The sequence below is a fragment of the Globicephala melas genome, chromosome 7, assembly GCF_963455315.2.
Source record: "Globicephala melas chromosome 7, mGloMel1.2, whole genome shotgun sequence".
Classification (NCBI taxonomy): domain Eukaryota; kingdom Metazoa; phylum Chordata; class Mammalia; order Artiodactyla; family Delphinidae; genus Globicephala; species Globicephala melas.
In genome coordinates this window covers 111,324,161-111,349,012 of record NC_083320.1, presented here as the reverse complement: position 1 = coordinate 111,349,012, position 24,852 = coordinate 111,324,161, and the positions used below count along the sequence as shown (strand labels likewise).

Sequence of the window (24,852 nt, the reverse complement as noted above, 5' to 3'; positions counted from 1 at the left end):
TTATAGATTCACAAGAAGTTGCAAAGGTAATATGGAGAAATCTCATGTCTCATGTACTCTTCACCCATTTCCCCAGCTGTTACATGGTAGATAAAATCAAAACCAGGAATTTGAAATTGGTACAATGTTTATGTCTGGTTCCATGTCATTTTATCATATGTGTAGATTTGTATAACCGCCACCTCAATCAAGATATAAAACTGTTCATAATATCTTCTTCCTGCTACACCCTCTTATAGTCACACCCTTCTTCCCCTTCCCTTACTCCTGTCAACCACTGATTTGTTTGCCATCTGTATAACTTTGTCATTTCCACAGTGTTATATACATGGAATCATATAACACGTGATCTTTTGAAATCTTTTGATGTTTTCACTAAGCACAACGCCTTTGAGAGTCATCCAAATTGTTGCATGTGTCAATAGTCTGTTCCTTTTTATTGCTGAGTAGTATGCCATGGTATGGACGTATCACATTATGTATTGAACGTTTAACTATTGGGAGACATTTTGGTTGTTTCTAGATTTTGGCTGTTACCAATAAACCTTATGTGAACACTCATGTACAGGTTGTTATGCAGACATAAAGTTTTATTTCCCTGGGATAAGTGCCCCAAAATGTAATTGCTGAGTTGAATGTATGGTAAGTATATGATTAGTTTTTTAAAAAGCTGACAAACTGCTTTCCAGAGTTTCTCTACTATTTCTCTTTCCCATCAGTAGTGTATGTGTGGTTTACTTTCTCTGTATCCTCACCAGCATTTGCTGTTGTCGCTGTTTTTTATTTTAACTATTCCGATAGGTGTGTAGTGATATTTCACTGTGATCCTAATTGGCATTTCCTATAGCTTGTGATGTTGAACATCTTTTTATGTGCTTACTTGCCATCCATATATCCTGTTCAGTGAGATATGTCTTCATGTCATTTGCTCATTTTCTACTTATTATTTTTTTATTGTTGAGTTTTGAGAGTTCTTATATATATGTTTGAGATAGGAATCCTTTGTCAGATATGTGATCAGTAGCATATCTTTTTATTCTCTTGACAGTGCCTTTCACAGAGTTTTTAATTTTGATGCAGTCCAATTTATCAGTTTTTCCTTTTATGGACTGTGTTTTGTTGTCATGTTTAACACTTCACCTAGACCAAGTTTCCCAAGATTTTCTCCTATGTTATCTTCTGAAAGTTTCATACTCCTAGGATTTATACACGAGTCTTTTCTGTTGTCAGTTAATTTTGAATAAGGTGAGAGGGTTATGTTGAGGTTCTTTTTTTTTTTTTTGCATATGGATGTTCAATTGTCCCATCACTATTTGTTGAAAAGACTGTTAATCCTTTCTGGAATTGGTTTTGCATCTCTGTAAAAAATCAGTTGGCTGTATTTATGTGTGTCTGTTTCTGGGTTCTCTGTCTGTTCCATCCTCTGATACCACACAGACTTGATTACTGTAGCTATATATCAATAATAAGTCTTGAGATTGGGTAGGCTGATTCCCCCCACTTCATTCTTCCTTTTCAGAATTCTTTTAGCTATTCTGATTCCACTTACTTTCCATGTAAATTTGTCTAAATGTACAACAAAATCTTTCTGGGATTTTGATAGAAATCAGGTTTTTTGGGGAAGCATTGACATCTTTATTATGTTGAGCTTCCAATCCATGAAAATGGACTGTCTATTTAGATCCTGTTTGATTTTTTTCCACTAGCATTTTGTAGCTTTCAATATATAAATCCTGTATGTTTTTTGTTAGATTTATACTTAAATATTTCTCTTTTTTTTGAATTTTTGTATATGGTATTTCAAATTTCATTTTCTCCATGTTTATTGCTAGTATATAGAAACACAGTTGATTTTTATATGTTGATCTTGTAGCCTGTGAGCTTATTACTAAACTCACTTATTGGTTCTATAAGTATTTTATTTTATAAATTTATTTATTTATTGGCTGTTTTGGGTCTTCGTTGCTGTGCACGGGCTTTCTCTAGTTGCAGCGAGCGGGGGCTACTCTTCGTTTGCGGTGCGCGGGCTTCTCATTGTGGTGGCTTCTCTTTCTTGCCAAGCATGGGCTCTAAGTGCGCGGGCTTCGGTAGCCGTGGCTCGTGGGCTCTAGAGCGCAGGCTCATTAGTTGTGGCGCGTGGGCTTAGTTGCTCCACGGCATGTGGGATCTTCCTGGACCAGGGCTCGAACCCATGTCCCCTGCATTGGCGGGCGGATTCTTAATAACTGTGCCACCAGGGAAGTCCAAGTATTTTATTTTAGATTCTTTGGAATATACTACATAGACAGTCATGTCATCTACAAATAGAGTTATTTCTTCCTTTGTAGTCTGTGTACCTTCTATTTCCTTGCCTTGCCTTGCCTTATTGCCCTGGTTAGAACTTCCAATATTATATTGAAGAGCAGTGGTGAGAGCAGGCATTCTTGCCTTGTTCCTGATTTTACGGGGAATGCGTTCAGTTTTTCCACACTAAGTGTGATGTCTTTTGTAGATGTTGTTTGTCAAGTTGAAGAAAGTCCTTCTTTTTTTTAGTTTTCTGAGTGTTTACCATGAATGGGTGTTGGATTTTGTCAAATACCTTTTCTGCATCAATTGATTTGGTCATGTGATTTTTTTTTAAACCTTTTTTTTAAAAACTTAAATATGGTGGGTTACATTGATTTTTGAATACTGAACCAGCTTTGCATCCCTGGAATAAATCTCACTAGGTTGTGGTGTATAATTCTTTTTATTTATTGCTGAATTCTATGTTTGCTAATATTTATTAGGAGTTTTTGCAACTGTATTCATGAGGGATATTGGTCTGTAGTTTTCTTTTTTTGTACTCTGTTTTATTTTGTTATCAGGTGGTACTGACTTTATATAAGTTAAGGAACTGTTCCATGCTCTTGTATTTTCTAGAAGATATTGTGTAGAAGTGATGTTAATTCTTCTTTAATCACTTGGTAGACATTTCCAGTGAAACTGTCTGGGCCTGCCTGGAGATTTCTTTTGGGGGATATTTTAAATTACAAATTCTGTTTTCTTAATAGTTACAGGACTATTCATTCTCTATTTCATATTGAATGGGTTGTGGTATTTTATACTTTTTGAGGAATTGGTCCTTTTCATTTATATAAGTTGTCTAATTTATGTGTGCAGCTCTGTCATTTGGTCCATACACACTTATATTTTCTTGCTGGATTAACCCTATTATCATTATGTTATGTTCTTCTCTGTTTCTGATAATTTTCTTTAGTCTCATGTCTACTCTATCTGATATTAATGTAGCCACTTCTGCTTCCTTTTTATTAATGTTTGCATGATATCTCTTTTCCCATCTTTTTTCTTTCAACATACATATTACATTTGAAGTTTCTTATAGACAGCATATAGTTGGGTCATCCCCTCATCCCACCATCTGACAAATCTCTATCTTGTAACTGGTATATTTAGGCCATTTACATTTTTTTATTGTGTAAGTTTAAGGTGTACTATCTGTTATTTTGATACCTTTATATATTTTAAATGATTGCAAATGTAGCAATATTTATTACACTACATAATTAAAGCATGATATTATTGTCTATATTCATTATATGATGGATTAGATCTCAAGGCTTATTTAATACTTGTTACAAGTTTGTACCCTTAAACACCATCACTCTTAACCTTCCCCACCGACCATTTGCATATGATGTAATTTTGATACGTTAAGTATGCCATTTTATTTTTTGTTTTCCTTTGGTTCTGTTTTTCATTTCTGTATGTTCTTTTACTTAAGCTTTTTGTGAGTTACTAGAACATGTTTTATTTTATCTTATTATTTATTTATTTTTACTTTTATTTATTTTTTGGCTGCACTGCGCGGCTTGTGGGACCTTAGTTCCCCGACCAGGGAGCTAACCCAGGCCCTTGGTGGTGAGAGCGCAGAGTCCTAACCACTGGACTGCCAGGGAATTCCCATAGAACATGTTTTAGAATTACATTTTGATGTATCTGTAATGTTTTGAGTATCTCTTTGTATTGCTATTTTAATGGTTGCTCTAGTTGTCACATTATACATGTACACATATTTTTCAAAGTCCGGTGTTCACATTTTACCAGTCCAGTGAAGTATCAAACCATTACCTCTAAATTCCTTTTTTCTCTCTCATTTTATGGTATAATTGTTTTAAGTATTTCTTTTACATGTATTGAGAACCATATTAGATGGTGTTATAGATTTTGCTACAGCTGTCAAACTTATTAGAAAAATCAAGATGTGATTTTTATTATGTTTACATGTATTCTGCTTTGACCATATTTTTTTACCTCCTGATGTTTCAAGATTTCGTTTATTATTTACTGTTTAGTGAACTTCCTTTTGTCATTCTCTTAGGATAGATCTGCTGGCAACAGATCCTCAGTTTTCCTTCATCTGAGAATGTCTCAATTTCATCTTTGTTCTGAAGAATATTTTCAGTAGTATAGAATTCTGAGTTGACATTTCTTTCAGCACTTGATAAATGTGTGCTATTTCCTCTGGCTCTCCTGATTTCTGATTAGAAATCTGCTATCATTTGAATTTTTTTCCCCCGTGTACGTAGTGCATTGTTTCTGGCTACTTTCCTTGTCTTTAGTTTTCAGAAGTTTGACTCTGATGTGTGTATTTGGGGATTTATCTTATTTGGTGTTCATTCAGTTTCTTGAATACGTAGGTTTATGTTTCTTGCTAAATTTGGGAAATTTTAACCTATTATTTCTGGAATGTTGTTTTAGACCCACCCTCTTTCTCTAATGAAACTGATGACGCAGATGTTAGATGTCCCACATGTCTCAGAGTTTTTGTTCATTTTTTTCTTCAATCTGCTTTTTCTCTGTTCTAATTAGGTAATTTCTACTCTTTATATTCATGTTCATTGATTATTTGTCATCTCTATTTGTTGTTGAGTCCATTCATTGAATAATTTATTAGTTATTTTTATATTTCTAAAATTTTCATTGGTTATTCTTGATATATATCTTTATATAGTTTTTCCTGATATTTTTCTGGTTTTGTGGAGACTTCCTGTTTCTTTTATGAATTTCAAACATGTTCTTAATTACTTATTGAAATATTTTAATGATAACTGCTTTAAAATCCTTCCCAGGTAATTCCAACATCTTTGTCATCTTGGTGTTGGTCTCTTTTGTTGTCTTTTGTCATCCAGTTTGAGATCTTCCTGGTTCTTGGTATGACCAATTATTCTTTATCAAAACCTGGACATTTTAAATATTATAAGACTGAATCTACTTAAGTCTTGCATTTTAGCAGACTTCCTCCTAATGCTCCTCCGCTGGGTGAAGAGGGGGTCTGCTTTGTTCCTTCATGTAACGGTGGAAGTCCAGGTTGTCCCCTGGGTCCCATTTGACACTGGCTCATTGTCACTGCTGAGAGGGCTGGGAATTCAGGCCCTTCTCTAGGTCTCTGTGACACCAGCCTGCCTGGGAGTTGGAGGGACTTTCCCTGCTGCTCCCCACTAGCCTTCACTGATACTATGGTTACTGATAAGAGGTTGTGGAAGTACTTGCTCTCCACTGGGTCTCTGTTGATCCTACTCCAGCAGGACAGGAAGGGGCACCTTGTTTCTGCTGGGCAGAGATGGGAGTTCTGGCTCCTTGCATGGTCTCCACTGACACTGTGGTATGGGACTGGAGGTAGCCTGTTTCCATCTGGTAGCAATGAAATTCCCAGCTTCCCACTTGGCCTTCTCTGACACTGTTTGAGATGGGGGTGGGAGAGCGTCTTTCTCCATACTGGACTTTGCTGGTGGGAGTAATAGCCACAGCTATTTTTGTGTTGTTTGGCTGGAGTGAAAATGGTCTCTCTTGCCAGATTGGCCTTTTCCTTCTTAGGCTCTTTGGGTAGAGACAGCAGGCTTTCCTTGAGGCAGACCAAGAAAGGTTGGCATTTCTTGGTTGCCGCTTCTACATTATCCAGTCGGATGTAGGAGGCAAAAAGAAAACCCAGGGAACTCACTGTGTGTCCTTCTTAGGGTCATGAAGTCCCTAGACAGTCACCTGCTTTCTCTCTACCTTTCAGAGTCTCCTTGTGTTTGTTGTATGTATAGTGTCCAGGGTTTTCAGTTGTACTTAGAAGGAAGAATAGAGAAAACAACGTCTGCGTCTATTCTGTCTTACAGAAGCATACATTCTGTCTCCTGCTTTTGTAAGATAACAGGTTTAGATCTACATACGTATTTGCCAGGCCATAGCTCCCTGTTCTCCCCTGTGTATAGCCTTTGTCACATAATGACAATAATTGTAATTGTCTGTAAACATGTCTGCCCTGTCACCACCTGTGAGCTCATAAAGAAGGTCAGGCCTTTCATCTCCGTATTTCCCAGTATACGGTAGTCCTTTACTTGGTCAGTGGAGGCAGTCCACTGCCCATTTCTGGCAATGCCCTTTCATAGGCATGTCCTTGTGGAAAACTGCCAGTCACCTGCCCAGGCCTCAGACCTCAGACCCCCCAGTATCAGTCTTTTATATTCTCCTGCCAGGAACTGCTGGTAATTGGGCTGGGGAGGGTTTTGCTGCTAGGCTGGCTTCACCAAGAGAAAACTGGCTTTGGATGAATCTTGTTTATCACCTGGTCCAAACTGATCATTTTAGAGATGAACAAAACAAGGCCTACAGTAGTTAGATGACTTACTGAAGGTCAAGTTAGTGGTACAGCTGAAATGAAATTGGAATCTCTGGCAAGTCCAGTTCTCTTTTTTGTTGTGTTTTCCACCTACTTTATTTTACAGCCTGAAAGTAGAGTCCAGTTGTGTGTTTGTTTTTTTAGGATCTTAAAACAAAGGGCATAAGCACACTGTCTCATGTTCTTTATTTATTGTTATTATTTTTAAAATATTTATTTATTTATTGGGCAGCACCAGGTCTTAGTTGCGGTGTGTGGGATCTTTAGTTGTGGCATGGGAATGATCTCTTAGTAGTGGCATGTGTGCGGGATCTAGTTCCCTGACCAGGGATGGAACCTGGGCCCCCTTCATTGGGAGCGTGGAGTCTTAGCCACTGGACCACCAGGGAAGTCCCGTCATGTTCTTTATTTTTTTAATAGAGTGTCAAACTTTATTGACTGCAACTTGGAGAACCAATTTTAATATATTCCCGGTGGTTTCCAAATCGTATTTTTCAAAATTGAGGTATAATTGACATGCAACATTTTATTAGTTTCAGGTATGCAACATAATGATCTGTATTTGTATATATTGCAAAATAATCACTGCACTAGGTCTAGTTAAAATCTGTCACCATAAAGAATTTTTTTTCTTGTGTTGAAAATTTTTAATACATACCCTCTTCGCAACTTTCAAATATGCAGTATAGTATTATTAACTGTAGTCACCATGCTGTATATTATATCCCCATGATTTATTTATTTATTTATTTATTTAATTTTTGGCTGCATTGGGTCTTCGTGGCTGCACGTGGGCTTTCTCTAGTTGTGGTGAGCGGGGGCTACTCTTTGTTGCCTTGTGCGGGCTTCTCTTTGCAGTGGCTTCTCTTGTGGAGCATGGGCTCTGGGTGCATGGGCTTCAGTAGTTGTGGCTCACGGGCTCTAGAGCGCAGGCTCAGTAGTTGTGGTGCACGGGCTTAGTTGCTCTGTGGCATGTAGGATCTTCCCGGACCAGGGCTTGAGCCCGTGTCCCCTGCATTGGCAGGTGGACTCTCAACCACTGTGCCACCAGGGAAGCCCCCAAGATGTCCTTTTTTAATGGCAGATTAATATTCCATTGTATATTTGGACCACATCTTCTTTATCCATTTGCTGATGGACACTTAGGTTGTTTCCATATCTTAGCTATTGTAAATAATGATGCAGTGAACATGGGGATACAGATATCTTTTTGAGTTAATGTTTTTGTTTCCTTTGGATGAATACCCAGAAGTGGAATTGCTGAATCAACTGTTAGTTCTGTGTTTAATTTTTTCAGGAACTTCCTTCCATTACTGTTTTCCTTTTTGGAGGCACCAATTTATATTCCTGTCAGCTGTGTATGAGGGTTCCCTTTTCTCCACATCCGTGCCACTTGTTATTTCTTGTCTTTTTTTTTTTTTTTTTTTTTTTTGCAGTACGCAGGCCTCTCACTGTTGTGGCCTCTCCTGTTGTGGAGCACAGGCTCCGGACGTGCAGGCTCAGTGGCCATGGCTCACGGGCCCAGCCGCTCCGTGGCATGTGGGATCTTCCTGGACCGGGGCACGAACCCGTGTCCCCTGCATCGGCAGGCGGACTCTCAACCACTGTGCCACCAGGGAAGCCCTCTTGTCTTTTTAATAATAGTCATTCTAACAGGTGTGAGGTGATACCTCATTGTGGTTTTGATTTGCATTTCCCTGATGATCAGTAATGTTGAGTATCTTTTCATGTGCCTGTTGGCCATTTGTTTTCTTCTTTGGGAAGTTGTCTATTCAGTTCTTCGGCCCATTTTTTAATCAGGTTATTTTTTTGCTGTTGAGTTGTAGTATAGTTTGAAATCTGGGAGCATGATGCCTCCAGCTTTATTCTTCTTTCTTTGGATATTTTGGGTCTTTTGTAGTTTCATACAAATTTTAAGATTGTTCTGTTTTTGCAAAAAATGCCATTGGAAGTTTGTTAAGGATTGCATTGAATCTGTAGATTACTTTGGATAGTATGGACATTTAACTATTCTTCCAATCCATTAGCTTGGAATATCTTTCCAGTTATTTGTATTTTCAGTTTCTTTCATCAGTGCCTTATAGTTTTCAGTGTACAGGCGTTTCACCTCCTTGGTTAAATTTATTCCTAGGTATTTTATTGTTTTTTTGTTTGTTTTTGTTTTGCTTTTTAATTTTTATTTTATATTAGGGTATAGTTGATTTACAATGTTGTGTTAGTTTCAGGTGTACAGCAAAGTGATTCAGTTATACATACACATATATCTATTCGTTTTCAGTTTCTTTTCCCATATAGGTTATCACAGAGTATTGAGTAGAGTTCCCTGTGCTATACAGTAGGTCCTTGTTGATTATCTATTTTATATATAGTAGTGTGTATATGTTAATAATTTATTGTTTTTGATGCAGTTGTAAATGGGATCGTTTTCTTAATTTCCCTTTCTGAACGTTTGTTATTAATGTATAGAAACGCAACAGGTTTCTGTATGTTGATTTCGTATCCTGCAACTTTACTGAATTCATTTATTCTTACAGTTTTTTTGTGGAGCCTTTAGGGTTTTCTATATGTAATATTCTGTCATCTGCAAGTAGTGACAGTTTTACTTTTCCCTTTCCAGTTTGGATGCCTTTTATTTCCTTGTCTAATTGCTCTGGCTAGGCCTTCCAATAGTATGTTGAATAAAAGTGATGAGAGTGGACATCCTTGTCTTGTTCCTGATCTTAGAGGAAATGCTTTCAGTTTTTCACCATTGAGTATGATGCTAGCTATGGGCTTGTCATATATAGCTTTTATTATATTGAGGAATGTTCTCTTTATACCCACTTTGTTGAGAGTTTTTATTATAAATGGATGTTGAAATTTCAAAATTGTATTTCTAATGGGCCTATATCTTTTCAGCAGGCATATGGCTATGGTCCATACAGTGGTGCATACCCGCCAGGAACTCAAGTTGTCTATGCTGCAAATGGGCAGGCTTATGCTGTACCCTACCAGTACCCATATGCAGGTAACTTATGCCAGCCTTTCATTCCTTGTTTCTCTTCATTTAGTGAGTAGATCAATAAATCCTGAAGAATTTTTATTTCTCAATTTAAGGTGAGCTATGTTTCTTCTGGTTAGACTAGAAATCACTCCACTACTTAAAAAAAAAAAAAATCATTATATATCTTCACACTGCTTCACAAAAGTTAGAGTGGGCTTGATTTTTAAAACTTCACTATTGTATCCAGATTCATCCCCAAGAAGAGAATTTGTACTTACTGAAATTCATTTACATTAAGAAGCAACCAAACTAAGAGGCCCATTTTAAGGGATAAAAGGTAATCTTTCTCTTTTTTTTCCTTCTGGTAATATCCTTCAAAAATTATCACTACTTAGGTGTGATGTTCCATTTTGCAGGTGAAGTAGAGGCCTGGGAGGGCTTATGTTTATTCTGGGCTTTTAATGGGTTCCTTTCATCTTCCACCTCACCCGAAACAAGTTGTTAGGTATGAATGACTGGCCTGTGTAGGAGGCATCAAGTCTTGGGGCAGCATGGTCAGGGGAAGTCTACAGGGCGGAGGTGCAGGAATATGCTGGCGCCTACAACCAGGGCAAGAGGGACCAGAGCTACGTGCCTGATGGCCTGAAGAGTGAGGCCACACCCAGACTCCAATGAGCAGGTGAAGTCAGGCAGGGGCAGGTCACAGTGGATATTGCTTGTCAGAGCGACACACAGGAGAGTGAGTTGGTGAATAGACCAACTGGAATGGGAGCCCAGAGCTTTCCAAGAGATCTGAACTCTAAGTGGCTGTGAGCAAACCTAGCACAGTGCCTTAACGCAGAAGCAGTAGAAGGAGAGTGTGTTACCAGAAGGGTGTGTGGTCACTGATATTAATGCCGCAGAGAAGCCAAGGGGGCTACCACGGGGTCTCTGGATTTGGCCGGCCCCAGACTCAAAGTGTCCTTTAGGTTAGTGGTGGTTACTTTGGTTTCTCATGCATTAGCACCTAATACAAGAGAGTTTCTCCTGTTATCTGTGTCTGGAATCTGATGCAGTGCACTCATCTAGCATAGGCTGAAGGATTCTGCCTTGCTTGATTTTTTTTTTTTCATGTCAAGTTGAAAACTGATAAAATAATGATGCTGAAAAATGAACTATCTGTCTATCCTCTAATCCTAGCACAACTATTTTTGTTTGAATTATTTTCCCCATGTAAAATAATTGTTTCATCTTTGTTCTCTTACATTACTTTTTGCATTCTATTCTCATTTTATCAATAAAATTTTATGTATTTTGTTCAGAGTGCTACATAATCTTTTTAAGTATTTTTTTTTCTTTTGCGGTACGCGGGCCTCTCACTATTGTGGCCTCTCCCGTTGCGGAGCACAGGCTCTGGACGTGCAGGCTCAGCGGCCATGGCTCACGGGCTCAGCCGCTCCGTGGCATGTGGGATCTTCCCGGACCGGGGCACGAACCCGTGTCCCCTGCGTCAGCAGGCGGACTCTCAACCACTGCGCCACCAGGGAAGCCCATTAAGTATTTTTAATGATTGCATACTGTCATGTGGGGTGATGTATTATTAGTTAAGCCTTTACTTTTTTCTTTTCATTTTTACTATCGTAGATATTGCTTTGAATATTTCTAATCATTTTCTTTTTCATTCCTGTTAAATATGTCTTAGAATACATTTCTGATTTCTCTATATTAAATTAATATGTCAAAGGGCAAAAACATTTTTGTTTCTTTTGATACCATTAAAAAATTATAAAAGTTTTCAAACATACAAAAGTAGAGACAGTAAATGAACTGTCAAATTTGCCTGTTACCAGCTTCAACAGTTACCACATCTTGTTTCACCTGTACCTTCTCTCCCCACCTCTGGATTGTTTTGAGGGAAATTCAGACTTTATATCATTTCATCTGACAGTATTACAGTAAGTCTTGATACCATTTACCAAGTTAATTTCCAGAATAGTTCATCAGTTTATAATGCCACTAGGAGTTAGTGATGTACTGGTTTCTCTGTAGTCCCATAAAGATTACCTGTTGTTGTGCTCTGAAAGGTTTTTTTTTTTTTGCGGTACGCGGGCCTCTAACTGTTGTGGCCTCTCCCGCTGCGGAGCACAGGCTCTGGACGCGCAGGCTTAGCGGCCATGGCTCACGGGCCTAGCCGCTCCATGGCATGTGAGATCTTCCCGGACCGGGGCACGAACACGCGTCCCCTGCATCGGCAGGCGGACTCTCAACCACTGCGCCACCAGGGAAGCCCTGAAAGTTTTGATAAGGTCTTAACATGGAGTCAGGTTGCTTTAGTTTACATTTGTATGATGACTGGCAAAGATAAACATTGTACAGTTGTTTACAAATTAGATTTTCCCTTGTATGAATTATTTTTTTCCCCATTTATTTTGGGGTTGGTGGTCGGTTTTTAATCATTATTAAGGTTTTTAAGCCCTAGCCTAATCGTCTGATGAGAACCAGTCTTTTATTCAGCCCCTAGGCCACAGACTGGGATAATCCCAGCTGTTTCTAATTCTGTACAAAAGCAGAAGTTCTGTGCTTGTGCTTGTGAAGGGAATTTCTGTACATAGGATTCCATCCTTGCCTTTGACTTCGATGATGAAAAAAGAGACAGCACACTTGGGGCCACCTCAGAATACTTGCTACTGAGGGCTGAGTGCAGTCCATAGGCATTCGGCATTTGTGCTGTGACCAGCTAGCAGGGTGCTTGCTGTGGAAGGGCTGCTCAGTAGTGGTCGTCCCACTGCAGCATCGTGCTGGTAACCAGACAGGAGCTCTTCAGTCAGCCTGTCTAAGACACTCCGGTGCTTTGCCAGCTTCATGACACACTGCCTTGCAGTGTCCATAGAGGCCCTGGTCGTGCAGAGAAGGTTAAAGCCCTTCTCTTTAATATGATTGGGGACTGGTGGCCGGGCAGCCAATTTAAAAGTGCTCAGAGTGCTGTGTACACACTATAAGTATTCTGTTTTAATTTTCCCACGTTAGTGGACATTTGTTCAGCTGTCTCTTGTTGTGGGCTTGAGGTCTTTGGTTTGAGTTGGCTCCTTTGGTCAGAGTCCTCTGTTTCTCTCTTACAGAGATGGTACTCATGTGACACATAATTGCACTACAGTTTCCAGGGCCAAGTCTGAGAGCAGACCTCTAGATTTTGTGATTCTTGGTGTCTTCTCCCCCATCTTTTATTGTTTACTCAATTCGTTGGTTTGATGATAATTTGTAAAAGTTACTTGCCTTTATTTAGACTTTCCTAAAGTATCTAACTTAATTGTCATAGAAACAGTATCTGCCTTTTCTACATTCGTGTTTTGATCATTTATGTAAAGTTTAGTTAAATTAGATAATTAAAATAAGTACAACTTGGAAATGTCCCTAGTTGACTTTGTTAAGGACTTAGCTCCTGGGACTTCCCTGGTGGCGCAGTGGTTAAGAATCCGCCTGCCAATGCAGGGGACACGGGTTCGATCCCTAGTCTGGGAAGATCCCACGTGCTGCGGAGCAACTAAGCCCGTGCGCCACAACTACTGAAGCCTGCGTGCCTAGAGCCTGTGTTCCACAGTAAGAGAAGCCACCGCAATGAGAAGCCTGCACACCACAACAAAGAGGAGCCCCCACTCGCCGCAATTGGAGAAAAGCCCGCATGCAGCAGCGAAGACCCAATGCAGCCAAAAATAAATAAATAAATAAATTTATTTTTTTAAAAAAAGAACTTAGCTCCCTGGTAGGAACAGAAGAAGTTGGCTCCTGGGCATGCATTGAGGAGATCCCTCTGGGGGTCTAACGGAGGGAATGCAGATTTAGATTTTTCAGGGGATCTTTTTTTTTTCTTTTTTTAAATGTGGATTAAACATTTTTTTTTAACATCTTTATTGGAGTATAATTGCTTTACAATGGTGTGTTACTTTCTGCTTTATAACAAAATGAAAAAGTTATACATATACATATGTTACCATATCTCTTCCCTCTTGCGTCTCCCTCCCTCCCACCCTCCCTATCCCACCCATCCAGGTGGTCACAAAGCACCGAGCTGATCTCCCTGTGCTATGCGGCTGTTTCCCACTAGCTATCTACTTTACGTTTGGTAGTGTATATATGTCCATGCCACTCTCTCACTTTGTCACAGCTTACCCTTCCCCCTCCCCATATCCTCAAGTCCATTCTCTACTAGGTCTGTGTCTTTATTCCCATCTTACCCCTAGGTTCTTCATGACATTTGTTTTTTCTTAGATTCCATATATACGTGTTAGCATATGGTATTTGTCTTTCACTTTCTGACTTCACTCTGTATGACAGACTCTAGGTCCATCCACCTCACTACAAATAACTCAATTTCATTTCTTTTTATGGCTGAGTAATATTCCATTGTATATATGTGCCACATCTTCTTTATCCATTCATCTGATGATGGACACTTAGGTTGTTTCCATCTCTTGGCTATTGTAAATAGAGCTGCAATGAACATTTTGGTACATGACTCTTTTTGAATTATGGTTTTATCAAGGTATATGCCCAGTAGTGGGATTGCTGGGTCATATGGTAGTTCTATTTGTAGCTTTTTAAGGAACCTCCATACTGTTCTCCATAGTGGCTGTACCAATTCACATTCCCACCAGCAGTCCAAGAGTGTTCCCTTTTCTCCACACCCTCCCCAGCATTTACTGTTTCTAGATTTTTTGATGATGGCCATTCTGATGGTGTGAGATGATATCTCCTTGTAGTTTTGATTTGCATTACTCTAATGATTAATGATGTTGAGCATTCTTTCATCTGTTTCTTGGCAGTCTGTATATCTTCTTTGGAGAAATGTCTATTTAGGTCTCTGCCCATTTTTGGATTGGGTTGTTTGTTTTTTTGTTATTGAGCTGCTGTTTGTAAATTTTGGAGATTAATCCTTTGTCAGTTGCTTCATTTGCAAATATTTTCTGCCATTCTGAGGGTTGTCTTTTGGTCTTGTTTATGGTTTCCTTTGTTGTGCAAAAGCTTTGACGTTTCATTAGGTCCCATTTGTTTATTTTTGTTTTTATTTCCATTTCTCTAGGAGGTGGGTCAAAAAGGATCTTGTGTGATTTATGTCATAGAGTGTTCTGCCTATGTTTTCCTCTAAGAGTTTGATAGCTTCTGGCCTTACATTTAGGTCTTTAATCCATTTTGAGCTTATTTTTGTGTATGGTGTTAGGGAGTGTTCTAATCTCATACTTTTACATGTACCTGTCCAATTTTCCCAGCACCACTTATTGAAGAGGCTGTCCTTTCTCCACTGTACATTCCTGCCTCCTTTATCAAAGATAAGGTGACCATATGTGCATGGGTTTATCTCTGGGCTTTCTATCCTGTTCCATTGATCTATATTTCTGTTTTTGTGCCAGTACCATACTGTCTTGATTACTGTAGCTTTGTAGTATAGTATGAAGTCAGGCAGCCTGATTCCTCCAGCTCCATATTTCGTTCTCAAGATTGCTTTGGCTATTAGGGGTCTTTTCTGTTTCCATACAAATTGTGCAATTTTTTGTTCTAGTTCTGTGAAAAATGCCAGTGGTAGTTTGATAGGGATTGCACTGAATCTGTAGATTGCTTTGGGTAGTAGAGTCATTTTCACAATGTTGATTCTTCTAATCCAAGAACATGGTATATCTCTCCATCTATTTGTATCATCCTTAATTTCTTTAATCAGTGTCTTATAATTTTCTGCATACAGGTCTTTTGCCTCCTTAGGTAGGTTTATTCCTAGATATTTTATTCTTTTTGTTGCAATGGTAAATAGGAGTGTTTTCTTGATTTCACTTTCAGATTTTTCATCCTTAGTGTATAGGAATGCGAGAGATTTCTGTGCATTAGTTTTGTATCCTGCTACTTTACCAAATTCATTGATTAGCTCTAGTAGTTTTCTGGTAGCATCTTCAGGATTCTTTATGTATAGTATGTCATCTGCAAACAGTGACAGCTTTACTTCTTCTTTTCCGATTTGGATTCCTTTTACTTCCTTTTCTTATCTGATTGCTGTGGCTAAAACTTCCAAAACTATGTTGAATAAGAGTGGTGAGAGTGGGCAACCTTGTCTTGTTCCTCATCTTAGTGGAAATGGTTTCAGTTTTTCACCATTGAGGACGATGTTGGCTGTGGGTTTGTCATATATGGCCTTTATTATGTTGAGGAAAGTTCCCTCTGTGCCTACTTTCTGGAGGGTTTTTATCATAAATGGGTGTTGAATTTTGTCGAAAGCTTTCTCTGCATCTATTGAGATGATCATATGGTTTTTCTCCTTCAATTTGTTAATATGGTGTGTCACGTTGATTGATTTGCATATATTGAAGAATCCTTGCATTCCTGGAATAAACCACCCTTGATCATGGTGTACGATTCTTTTACTGTGCTGTTGGATTCTGTTTGCTATTATTTTGTTGAGGAATTTTGCATCTATATTCATCAGTGATATTGGCCTGTAGTTTTCTTTCTTTGTGACGTCCTTGTCTGGTTTTGGTATCAGGGTGATGGTGGCCTCGTAGAATGAGTTTGGGAGTGTCCCTCCCTCTGCTATATTTTGGAAGAGTTTGAGAAGGATAGGTGTTAGCTCTTCTCTAAATGTTTGATAGATATCGCCTGTGAAGCCATCTGGCCCTGGGCTTTTGTTTGTTGGAAGATTTTTAATCACAGTTTCAATTTCAGTGCTTGTGATTGGTCTGTTCATGTTTTCTATGTCTTCCTGATTCAGTCTTGGCAGGTTGTGCATTTCTAAGAATTTGTCCATTTCTTTCAGGTTGTCCATTTGATTGGCCTAGAGTTGCTTGCAGTAATCTTTCATGATCTTTTGTATTTCTGCAGTGTCAGTTGTTACTTCTCCTTTTTCATTTCTAATTCTATTGATTTGAGTCTTCTCCCTTTTTTTCTTGATGAGTCTGGCTAATGGTTTATCAATTTTGTTTATCTTCTCAAAGAACCAGCTTTTAGTTTTATTGATCTTTGCTATCGTTTCCTTCATTTCTTTTTCATTTATTTCTGACCTGATCTTTATGATTTCTTTCCTTCTGCTAACTTTGGGGTTTTTTTGTTCTTCTTTCTCTAATTGCTGTAGGTGCAAGGTTAGGCTTTTTATTCGAGATGTTTCCTGTTTCTCAAGGTAGGATTGTATTGCTATAAACTTCCCTCTTAGAACTGCTTTTGCTGCATCCCATAGGTTTTGGGTCGTCATGTCTCCATTGTCATTTGTTTCTAGGTGTTTTTTAATTTCCTCTTTGATTTCTTCAGTGATCACTTCGTTATTAAGTAGTGTATTGTTTAGCCTCCATGTGTTTGTATTTTTTACAGATCTTTTCCTGTAATTGGTATCTAGTCTCATAGTGTTGTGGTCGGAAAAGATATTTGAAACAATTTCAGTTTTCTTAAATTTACCAAGGCTTGATTTGTGACCCAAGATATGATCTATCCTCGAGAATTTTCCATGAGCACTTGAGAAAAATGTGTATTCTGTTGTTCTTGGGTGGAATGTCCTATAAATATCAATTAGGTCCATCTTGTTTAATGTATCATTTAAAGCTTGTGTTTCCTTATTTATTTTCATTTTCGATGATATGTCCATTGGTGAAAGTGGGGTGTTAAAGTCCCCTACTATGAACGTGTTACTGTCGATTTCCCCTTTTATGGCTGTTAGTATTTGCCTTGTGTATTGAGGTGCTCCTATGTTGGGTGCGTAAATATTTACAATTGTTATATCTTCTTCTTGGATTGATCCCTTGATCATTACGTAGTGTCCTCCTTTGTCTCTTCTAATAGTCTTTATTTTAAAGTCTATTTTGTCTTATATGAGAATTGCTACTCCAGCTCTCGTTTGGTTTCCATTTGCATGGAATATCTTTTTCCATCCCCTCACTTTCAGTCTGTATGTGTTTCTAGGTCTGAATTGGGTCTCTTGTAGACAGAATATATATGGGTCTTGTTTTTGTATCCATTCAGCCAGTCTGTGTCTTTTGGTGGGAGCATTTAATCCATTTACATTTAAGGTAATTATCGATATGTATGTTCCTATTCCCATTTTCTTAATTGTTTTGGGTTTGTTATTGTAGGTTTTTTTTTCTGTTGTGTTTCTTGCCTAGAGAAGTTCCTTTAGCATTTGTTGTAAAGCTGGTTTGGTGAAAGTGGTGAACTCTCTCACCTTTTGCTTGTCTGTAAAGGTTTTAATTTCTCCATCCAATCTGAATGAGATCCTTCCTGGGTAGAGTAATCTTGGTTGCAGGTTTTTCTCCTTCATCACTTTAAATATGTCCTGCCAGTCCCTTCTGGCATGCAGAGTTTCTGCTGAAAGATCAGCTGTTAACTTTATGGGGATTCCCTTGTGTGTTATTTTTCCCTTGCTGCTTTTAATATGTTATCTTTGTATTTAATTTTTGACAGTTTGATTAATATGTGTCTTGGCGTGTTTCTCATTGGATTTTTCCTGTATGGGACTGTCTGTGCTTCCTGGACTTGACTAACTATTTTCTTTCCCATATTAGGGAGGTTTTCAACTATAATCACTTCAAATATTTTCTCAGTCCCTTTCTTTTTCTCTTCCTCTTCTGGAACCCCTATAATTCGAATGTTGGTGTGTTTAATGTTGTCCCAGAGGTCTCTGAGACTGTCCTCAGTTCTTTTCATTCTTTTTTCTTTATTCTGCTCTGCAGTCGTTATTTCCACTATTTTATCTTCCAGGTCACTTATCCGTCCTTCTGCCTCAGTTATTTTTCTATTGATCCCATCTAGATTATTTTTAATTTCATTTATTGTGTTGTTCATCGTTGCTTGTTTCATCTTTAGTTCTTCTAGGTCCTTGTTAAATGTTTCTTGCATTTTGTCTATTCTATTTCCAAGATTTTGGATCATCTGTACTATCATTATTCTGAATTCTTTTTCAGGTAGACTGCCTCTTTCCTCTTCATTTGTTAGGTCTGGTGGGTTTTTATCTTGCTCCTTCATCTGCTGTGTGTTTTTCTGTCTTCTCATTTTGCTTATCTTACTGTGTTTGGGGTCTCCTTTTTGCAGGCTGCAGGTTCGTAGTTCCCATTGTTTTTGGTGTCTGTCCCCAGTGGCTAAGGTTGGTTCAGTGGGTTGTGTAGGCTTCCTGGTGGAGGGGACTAGTGCCTGTGTTCTGGTGGATGAGGCTGGATCTTGTCTTTCTGTTGGGCAGGTCCACGTCTGGTGGTGTGATTTGGGGTGTCTGTGGACTGATTATGATTTTAGGCAGTGTCTCTGCTCATGGGTGGGGCTGTGTTCCTCTGTTGCTAGTTGTTTGGTATATCGTGTCTCACACTGTAGCTTGCTGGACATTGAGTGAAGCTGAGTGCTGGTGTTGAGATGGAGATCTCTGGGAGATTTTTGCCGTTTGATATTACGTGGAGCTGGGAAGTCTCTTGTGGACCAGTGTCCTGAAGTTGGCTCTCCCACCTCAGAGGCACAGCACTGACTCCTGGCTGCAGCACCAAGAGTCTTTCATCCACACGGCTCAGAGTAAAAGGGAGAAAAAGTAGAAAGAAAGGGGGGTGGAGAGAGGGAGAGAGAAGGAGAGAGGGAGGGAGGGAGGGAGAGGGAGGGAGAGAGAGAGGAGAGAAAGAGGATAAAATAAAATAAAGTAAGATACAATAAAGTTATTAAAATATAATTAAGAAAAAAAATTAAAAAAAGACGTATAGGGCTTCCCTGGTGGCGCAGTGGTTGAGAGTCCGCCTGCCAATGCAGGGGACACAGGTTCGTGCCCCGGTCCGGGAAGATCCCACATGCCGCGGAGTGGCTGGGCCCATGAGCCATGGCCGCTGAGCCTGTGCGTCCGGAGCCTGTGCTCCACAGCGGGAGAGGCCACAGCAGTGAGAGGCCCGCGTACCGCAAAAAAAAAAAAGACGTATAGAACCCTAGGACAAATGGTGGAAGCAAAGCTATACAGACAAGATGTCACACAGAAGCATACACATACACACTCACAAAAGAGGAAAAGGGGAAAAAAATCATAAATCTTGCTCTCAAAGTCCACCTCCTGAATTTGGGATGATTCCTTGTCTATTCATGTATTCCACAGATGCAGGTACGTCAAGTTGATTGTGGAGCTTTTTAATCCGCTGCTTCTGAGGCTGCTGTGAGAGATTTCCCTTTCTCTTCTTTGTTCACATAGCTCCTGGGGTTCAGCTTTGGATTTAGCCTCTGTGTGTAGGTCGCCAGAGGGCGTCTGTTCTTCTCTCAGAGAGGATGGGGTTAAAGGAGCCGCTGATTCGGGGGCTCTGGCTCACTCAGGCCGGGGGAAGGGAGGGTTATGGAGTGTGGGGCATGCCGTGCGTTCTCCCCTGGAAGTTGTCCCTGGATCCCGGAACCCTGGCAGTGGCGGGCTGGACAGTCTCCCTGGCAGGGAGGTGAGGAGAGTGACCTGTGCCGCATCTCGCACCCGTCTCTGGAGTTCCTTTAAGCAGCCCTCTTAATCCCCTCTCCTCGCGCACCAGGAGACAAAGAGGGAAGAAAGTCTCTTGCCTCTTTGGCAGGTCCAGACTTTTCCCTGGACTCCCTCCCGGCTAGCCGTGGTGCACTAGCCCCTTTAGGCTGTGTTCACGCCGCCACTCCGACTGAAGCCCGAACCTCAGCTCCCAGCCCCGCCTGCCCCGGTGGGTGAGCAGACAAGCCTTTCGGGCTGGTGAGTGCCGGTTGGCACCGATCCTCTGTGATGGAATCTCTCCGCTTTGCCCTCCGCACCCCTGTGGCTGTGCTCTCCTCCGCGGCTCCGAAGCTCCCCCACTCCGCCACCCGCAGTCTCTGCCCGCGAAGGGGCTTCTAGTGTGTGGAAACCTTTCCTCCTTCACAGCTCCCTCCCACTGGTGCAGGTCCCGTCCCTATCCTTTTGTCTCTTTTTTTCTTTTTTCTTTTTTTGCCCTACCCAGGTACGTGGGGAGTTTCTTGCCTTTTGGGAGGTCTGAGGTCTTCTGCCAGCGTTCAGTAGGTGTTCTGTAGGAGTTGTTCCACGTGTAGATGTATTTCTGGTGTGTCTGTGGGGAGGAAGGTGATCTCCGCGTCTTACTCTTCTGCCATCTTCCCCGTCTCCTCTCCAGGGGATCTTTTAATTAGGTCAGCTTACAGGTTCCTACTGTATTACATTTCACTAGTTAGAGTTGCCTAATTGAAATTATTTAAATTTCAAGGCTGTGATAGTGAATGCTACAGTTCACCAGTTTTGTAGTTTAAACATACTGCCCTCAACCCCTGTGTGCCTCACTTTTGCCTGTCTATAAAATAGGGATAACAGGAAGCTCGACTCATAGGGTTCTTGTGAGGATTAAGTGAGTCAATGAATGTAAATGCTTGTAATACTATAAGTGCTTAGACTAGTAAGCACTTGTAGATGTTAGCCTTTAGTGTCACTGTTGGTTTCACTTCCATTCTTCATCTACGTGGACATATCACTATTGGATTAATCTGTTTCCTAGGGTTGAACTGCTAAGGGAATAGTGGGTCAAGGAGGAAAGTTAACACTATATGTGAGCAATTTTAAAGCTAATTAGCTATTGGACAATATATTGTGACGCATAGAAGAGAACAAGCAATACATTTCCAGTTGTAAACTCTAATTGTGCAAATAAACTTTAAGTTTGTTTAAAGGTTGCTTTTTAGAAGTTTTCCCCCTAGCATAAATATTTTTCCCCATAAAGACATAAGGTTAAAAATGAAGAGCAGGTTAGGTTAGCAGATTAAAGGTTTAATTTAAAAACGGTTTGCATGAATACTAAGAAGCTAATTAACTTCTAGGTGGGTTTTTCTTCTTAGCTGTCAGTGGGGATTCTTGACTCTCCCATTGTCTCTAGGCTCTGTGTGTCTCCCACACTCCTTGTCTGCCTGCCATCCTGATGAGCAGAATGTGCGGGGCTGAAGTGGACATTGGAGGCTGGGGGTTGCAGCTCCATTAGGATTCTGCTCTCTGCAGTGTCTGGGACTGTGGACCTTGGGAAGCTGCGCATCTTGATTTTCTCTTAGTGCCATCTTAGAAATGGAGGTGTCCTCCTCACTTGGCCAAGTCCAGTCACTGTCGCCTGTGGTGGAGGAGAGCTGGGGAGCACTCACTGCAGTCACCCCACCAGCGCTCCAAGGGAGGGGTGCAGTGCATGGAGAAACCTCTGGAAGGGTCCCAGTCAAGTGAGCCATCTTTTTGCGTGAATGTTGGACTTCACAAACTGCTCCTATTTTTTCCTTCTTTTCTAGGACTTTATGGACAGCAGCCTGCCAACCACGTCATCATTCGTGAGCGGTATCAAGACAATGACAGTGACCTGGCGCTGGGCATGCTGGCTGGAGCAGCCACAGGCATGGCCTTGGGGTCTCTGTTCTGGGTCTTCTAGAGTCCTTGGAACCTGGATGTGCATAGCTTCTGATACCCTGTGTGCAATAATATAATTTGCAGGGCATTTCTGTTTGTTACAAATGTTTTTAATAATAGTTTTAGTAGTTCTTTTGAAAGTAGTGACATCATACTTATAACTAATCCATATATGTACCATGGAGAAGGCTTTGGAGTGCTGTTAAAACGTGGACTATTTGGGGGCACTGGCTCATTCTAGGAGTTTTTTTATGGAACTCTCAGAATACCTTATTTGAACACACCTGTTTGGAAAGGGCATTTTCCTTTTAGAGTTAGGCCTTAGTGTTTAAGGGGTAGTTATTTTAGTGTTACGCGAGTAACGTCGTGATGTATGAGTGGTGAGTGATTGTGGCAAGAACTGCAGCTGTTTTGGTTTAATGCCAGACTTTGAAACCTCAGACCAGACCTGGATGCACGTTACTTCAGGAGTCGTAGGCTGGAACCTTCCTGAGGCAAAGGTGTGATATCGCCACAGCCTCTGGGGCTCTGCAGGCTTCCAACAAAACCGACTGCTTAGGATGATGGGCGGGATGGCAGATCCCCCGCTTTAAAATGATGCTTTTCATTTTATTTTTACTAGTTTGTTTTTGGTAGTGATCTTGGAAAACATCCCAAATTAGGAGTAGTCTTGAGTCTCAGCGTTTTAGGGCTTTATCATTTAAAACTTGAACAAGACAAAACAATTACAAACAAGTGTGTAGAGGTAGATTTGCTTTATTCAGAGGCATCATGTTTTAAGTGTTTGAATGTTTTTATTGCCACTTCAGCCTACTTATAGCTTAGTTTTCTACTTGTTGAGAAAGTAATATGAAGAGAATGGTGAGGAAAGTGGAATGAGAGCCATAGTTACAGTGTTATTGTTTCAGGGGATTGGGCTGCACTGAGGGTCCTCTTTCCCACCCTTCTGAAGGCTGCTAAAGAGCCCGTTTCCTGTCCTGTGCAGGACTGGGGCACTGTGGCTGTCCCTGAGCATTGGGGTGCGTGGAGCCCTGGTGGTGGCATGGTGGGGGAGACTCAGGTTACAGATGGGAGTTGCGGCCTAAGGACATGAATGACCTGCTCAGGGTTATTACTCCACCTGACCAGGACACTGGCCTTGTTTTCATTCTTGACTCAAATGTCACAGAGAAGCTTAAAACCATTTAATTTGAGCCCCAACTATGTGTGAAGCTCTGGAAGACTTCGTGCATTTTTCTTATTTCTTTATTTATGTAAATTTTAAAACATCAGTTATTCCAGTTTTCTGTCCTGCATGCTTTTAAAAATGTACTTTTACAAAGGCAGTTTAGCGCATTGAAGGTCTCTACTCCTGTACTCCATGTGACCCAATTTTCCATAAAATACACTCCTAATAGCACAAATTCCGTTTTTATTCTATGTGGGCAGTTACATACATAGTCTTTTGTTTCACTGATCAACCCACTCCATCTCTAAGGCAGACTTAAATAGATCTATCTCCGTATGAAACCAGATGCCAAATGAACTTTGTGGTGACCACAGGTGTGTTTTCCTAGCCAATTCTATTGCACTTGTTGACACTGGAGAGTCTGTTTCCAGCTGAAAAGAAGTATACTTGGCTGTCATCTCTTTGGATGTTTGACATGGTGGAAAGTTGCCAGATGTGATGTGTGACGACACTGGTTTTCATGGTTAAAAATGTTGCTTTAGTTATTTTACATCGTATGTAGTAAGAATGGTTCTTTTCAGGTGGTAATCATTATTCGAGCTGTATGTTTTACTTACAAAATACTAAACTCAGTTTTTAATGTTGCATCATTTTGAACTTGGAGTTACTGGAACCACTGGTACTGAGTTACGTCAGTGAAACGCCTTTGAAGCAGATGGTCTCCTTGTGTTTCCCTGGCTTCCCTCTGACAGAAGGGGGAGAGCTATGGACTGAAACTCGTGCACACGTGTGCCCCCCCATCTTCAGTCCCTGTCCCCAGCGGGGCCAGTCCCACTGGGCAACTGTAGTTGAGTCTGGAAGTTCACTGTCACTAGTGACTTGATCCTGAGAGGAAATGCATACTCTGTATAAAGATGGGCTGAGATACTTCATTTCCCTGGCCCCAGCTCTCATAGATGCTAGCGCTTAGGTAATCCTAAATCAAGAAGGTGAGTTGGAAGGAACTTGTTCAGGTTTAGTCAGTATTTTACTTCCATGTGTACTTTTAACTGGTTGGCTGTTGACATTGCACACATGCCAGTTGGCTTGTTTCTTAGCTCTGTTCTTTTAATTCCTTGAGTTAAATTCAGGGTCTTAGATGTAAAGAGAAGGGAGAGACCCGTGGTTGTTTCAGATCATCATTCATGAAACGGGCCAGACCGGGACACAAGATCTGGATCATGGGAGAAGTTCCTGCCATTGAGACAGAATGACCCACATTTATTTTCTACATTACTTGTGATACTGTGTGATCTTTCTCCTTCCCAAGTTTCTGTAGACACCAGCATGGGATGCAGTTCCATTTTTTTCTCCTAGGGTTGATCTTTTTTTCTGATTGCTTGCCTGTCTCTAGTATTCTGTTGTGTCCTCAAAACGTATTTTTCCCTGTATATGCAAATTGTATGTTTATAAGTGAAAATGTTAATACATTAAATGATTGTTAACCTTAAAGCATATTTCATTGACTTCTATTGTTTTTTTAAAATTCAATTTATTTAAACTATAAAGATAAAAACGGTTCATGCGTTTCTCCCATCCCCACCCCCTCGCTCTGACAACCATGAATCTGGTTTTGTTTTTTTTTTTCATTTATTTTCTAGTAACACAGTCAGCTTTTTCTGCTGCATCACAGGCAATAAGAATGCCTTTTATTGAGTATTCCATAAGTGCTAGGGAATGTATTG

At 40.3% G+C, this 24,852-nt stretch overlaps 1 protein-coding gene across 4 annotated transcripts in view; it reads left to right on the top strand.

Moving 5' to 3' along the window:
- Window positions 1-24,624, top strand: part of PLEKHB2 (pleckstrin homology domain containing B2) — a 49,162-nt gene extending 24,538 nt beyond the window's left edge. For 2 of the 4 annotated variants that reach the window (XM_030840460.2, XM_030840459.2), the window contains exons 7-8: window positions 9,545-9,653; window positions 21,846-24,624. In XM_030840460.2, coding sequence (XP_030696320.1) covers window positions 9,545-9,653; window positions 21,846-21,982 — 246 coding nt within the window. In that variant the 3' untranslated portion in view covers window positions 21,983-24,624. The remainder of the gene's footprint in view (window positions 1-9,544; window positions 9,654-21,845) is intronic. The other 2 variants (XM_030840461.3, XM_030840462.3) reach the window with 2 other exon arrangements.
- Window positions 24,625-24,852: the final 228 nt, after the last annotated feature.